Source organism: Nicotiana tabacum, chromosome 8 (genome assembly GCF_000715075.1).
Source record: "Nicotiana tabacum cultivar K326 chromosome 8, ASM71507v2, whole genome shotgun sequence".
NCBI lineage: Eukaryota > Viridiplantae > Streptophyta > Magnoliopsida > Solanales > Solanaceae > Nicotiana > Nicotiana tabacum.
In genome coordinates, this window is record NC_134087.1 from 56,004,793 (window position 1) to 56,008,485 (window position 3,693).

Below are 3,693 nucleotides of genomic sequence, written 5' to 3' on the forward strand. Positions count from 1 at the left end.
ATAGTAAATATGAGCGAGATGGAAGGTAAACTAATACCCAGCGCATAAAGCCCTGCATCAGAAGCTGACCAGTAGCATCCTAAGCCTAACTCCTAACTGGCTAGGCTCACTCTAGTACGCTGTAGAAATATTCACAACTTCCCCCTAACCTTCAACCTTAATGTTCGACCTCCACAATTCCCTGTCTAGGGCCATGTCCTCAGTAATCCTAAGTCGCGTCATGTCCCGCTTGATCACCTCTCCCCAATACTTCTTAGGTCTCCCTCTACCTCTTCTCGTACCCACCACCGTCAATCTCCTGGCATTTGAAGCCCTTTATTAGTGTGGTTAGACACTTATCAGTTTCGTGGGTTAATTTCACGTATGTTTTCTAACTTTATTTGTTGTATCATTAAAGTCACACAATAATTCTCTCATATTAAAAAATTTACTGCATCACTATATTTTGTGGTCAATTAATTTTGTGGCTCTTTATCAACTTGTTTTTATTTTTATGATAATACATTTTTTTTTACAGATGAAAGATTTACGTTTATACGTAAGAGATATGTCTTTTACACTTAAGAGATCTAAAAAAACTATTTTCTTAAATTATAAATTATAAAGGGACATGATGTACAAATAACACTTGATTCCAAATAAAACTATGATGAAGAAAATTATTTCTATCTTAGGTCTAGAGATGACGAATATCTTACTAGTATGTTATTTGCGTTGATACAGCGGGGTAGTTATTCCTAGAAAACTTCCTCTCGACTAACCAATTGGACTTTAGCTAATTATTGTTTACTAAACTAATTAAAATGGTGAGGTCAAGGATAAACGTAACACCCACAAATATCCTTTAATTAATGATAAATAGAGTTGAGTCTTTTAATTAGCTTAAGATGTTTTGATTATGAAAAGAAAAATTAATCTTCAACTAATCTTAGTTATTAAACCGCTTTATAATTATAGGCAATAATTAACCATCCGTTCTAAGAGTAGACCAGATCTCTCTCTCTGTCTCTCTCTTTATCTCTCTGTGTAATTTCTCAATTATATTGTGTGTGTGTTGGTTTTGTTCCATGGCAGATCATTCACGGGCCACATCTCATGAGTTTTGCAGCAGTTTTGGCTTTGGAAGTGTCTGTAAAGTTTGCAAATCCTTCGTCTCCAGATTCTCCCCTGACCGTATTTTATCTCCTAAGAATAAGACTCAACAACCCCATAATAAAGATCAAAAGCCTAAATCCAATATCCTCCAAGATCACAAGGTATATATTTGGTTATATTCATAAAATTATTTTATTTAGGGTTGTAAAGTATGTAAACTCCTTGAATGTTTCTCATTATTAAATACTACTGGACTATTTCAGAAGGAAATAGCAAGGAAAATCTTTTAAAAGATTTGATTGAAATAGCATCCTGTCTCAAACATACACGCCTTCTGTTTCACCAGATTCAGTTTTTCTAGTTATTTTTTTATAAGAATCGGAAAATGATAGATCTATTCATTAAGTATTAGAAACAGAATAATTTAATTTTTGCACATATTTGGAAAATCCTCTTAGTCATGTTAGAGATAATATGCCAGTAGAAAATATATAGAACTCTTATTAGTGCATTTATTTTTGTTTTTATTTTGTATGATATTGGTTGCTTAATATTCAGATAGCCGACCCTAACTTGATTAGAATGTAGGTCTACTTGTTGTATTGATAGATGCATGAAGATTTTGACGTATAATTAATCTTTGAATAACCAAATTGCAGGTTAGTATAAAGAAAAGCAGTGTTGATGAAACCGTTATTGACGTTGAAGATTTAAGATATAACCACAATGATCAAGTACCCCCCGGAGCCGTACATAACAATAACCACCGAAGCAACGGACATTATTACTATACAAGTTCTCCCATTTCAAGTCCTCCCGGTTCAAGAAGCACCAGCCCTTCTCGCCTCTCCAGGACCATTTCTCGAATTTTTCGAACCACAAGCGGAAAACATCATAACTTTGTTCCTTCAAGTAATGTCGGTGGTGGAAGTGGACCGGCATTGGCAAGCACGCTTTCGCGTAATGCTAGCCGTACTCATGATAGAGTTGACAGTACTCATGCAGTTCCGAAATCCTTTTCGCGGAGTGCAAGCCTTCGGAATAGAAGCGAAGCACCCCCTGCAGCCTCAACGGCATTACCAGCGTCGTTTTCCCGTAATGCGAGCCGGAGGAGCTCAACTCCTATAATGTTTTCCAGCTCGACCGGATTGGTAAAACCCCCACCTATGGAAGAGACACTTGAATGTACCCTAGAAGAGTTGTGCTTTGGATGCGTTAAGAAGATGAAGGTTACAAGAGATGCGGTTACAGATATTGGGTATGAGTTTACTTTTGCCATTTTATTGGTTATTTTCCTAACTTAGCACTCTAGATTACACACTTTAATGGAATTAGTTAATTTTTCAAAAGCTAGAACTATTAAGCTTTTATTTTCTCATTCGAGGAAGTTTATAATCCTATGGCTTAATTAAATCGCTCATTAATTGTTCATCCCATGAAATCTTTGGCATAAATGCAAGGTAAGGTTACGTATACATAAAACCTAACGTGACCCGGCCCTTTCATTGGGTTCGGACCCGCGTATAACGGAAGCTTAGTACACGGACTACCTATTGACTGGTTTCTTACACCAAAAAGTTTGAAGTTATGTGACAATATTTGTTAGCTAGTATTAGTATTACCACTAGTATCTACTAAGTGCCCAAAATGAGGTAGCTAATAAGTAGCAGCGTCCTAGTAAGTGAAAAACAAATATGGGGGTTAATAATTGTGAAAATTATCTTAAATTATTTACCTGAGGATGTGCCATGCATGTTCTTATCTTACAGGCTAACAGAAGAAGAGGAGGTACTAACAATCAAAGTGAAGCCAGGATGGACAAAAGGGACCAAGATTACATTCGAAGGCAAAGGTGATGAGAGGCCAGGCACTTCTCCAGCAGATGTGATTTTTGTGATCGCAGAGAAACGACACCTTCTCTTCAGGAGAGAAGGCGACAATCTGGAATTGGCAGTAGAAATCCCATTGGTAAAAGCTCTTACAGGTTGCACTATTTCCATACCGTTGTTGTGCGGTGAAAAGATGAGCTTAACCATTGATGATATTATCTACCCTGGTTATGAAAGGATTATAGCAGGACAAGGTATGGCTAAGCCCAAACAGCAAGGGAACAGAGGAAACTTGATTATAACTTTCTTAGTAGCTTTTCCAACTGAACTTACAGAGGAACAAAAGTCTGATGTAGTCAGGATTTTAGAAGATTCTTCTTGAGGGAACTTTGGTCATTTTATCTTCTTATTAAACCTTTTTTTTTTGGTTGGCTTGATTTGCAATTAGATGTAGCAAAACAGAATATTAGGGGTCGTTTGGTAGGATGCATTAGATAATTTAATGCATGCATTAACTTTGTGTATTAATAATACATTGTTTGATAGACATTTTGAACTTATGCATTAATTATGCAAGCATTAGTTATACATCCTATTTGGTATTATCATATGCATAACTAATGCATAGAAAACAATAGTATTAGCAATGCAATGGGTTTTAATGCATGCATTAGCTTAGTTAAAGACAAAATTGTCCTTCAAAATTTATGCTTGATTAAAATATGCTAGTTAGTATATTATGCAAGTTCAAAATAATCCAAATAGTGAG

The 3,693-nt window shown here is 35.9% G+C and overlaps 1 protein-coding gene across 1 annotated transcript; it reads left to right on the forward strand.

Moving 5' to 3' along the window:
- The first annotated feature begins 945 nt into the window (after positions 1-945).
- Positions 946-3,425, forward strand: LOC107777571 (uncharacterized). The gene is made up of 3 exons (XM_016597625.2): positions 946-1,256; positions 1,755-2,353; positions 2,865-3,425. Exons 1-3 carry the CDS (start codon positions 1,068-1,070, stop codon positions 3,304-3,306), a joined length of 1,230 nt encoding a protein of 409 aa, XP_016453111.1. The 5' UTR covers positions 946-1,067; the 3' UTR covers positions 3,307-3,425.
- Positions 3,426-3,693: the final 268 nt, after the last annotated feature.

Coding starts and splice junctions, on each gene's coding strand:
- LOC107777571 (XM_016597625.2), top strand. CDS start 1,068: ATGGCAGATCATTCACGGGCCACATCTCATGAGTTTTGCAGCAGTTTT. Junction 1,257..1,754: donor ATATCCTCCAAGATCACAAG/GTATATATTTGG, acceptor ACCAAATTGCAG/GTTAGTATAAAGAAAAGCAG. Junction 2,354..2,864: donor GATGCGGTTACAGATATTGG/GTATGAGTTTAC, acceptor CTTATCTTACAG/GCTAACAGAAGAAGAGGAGG.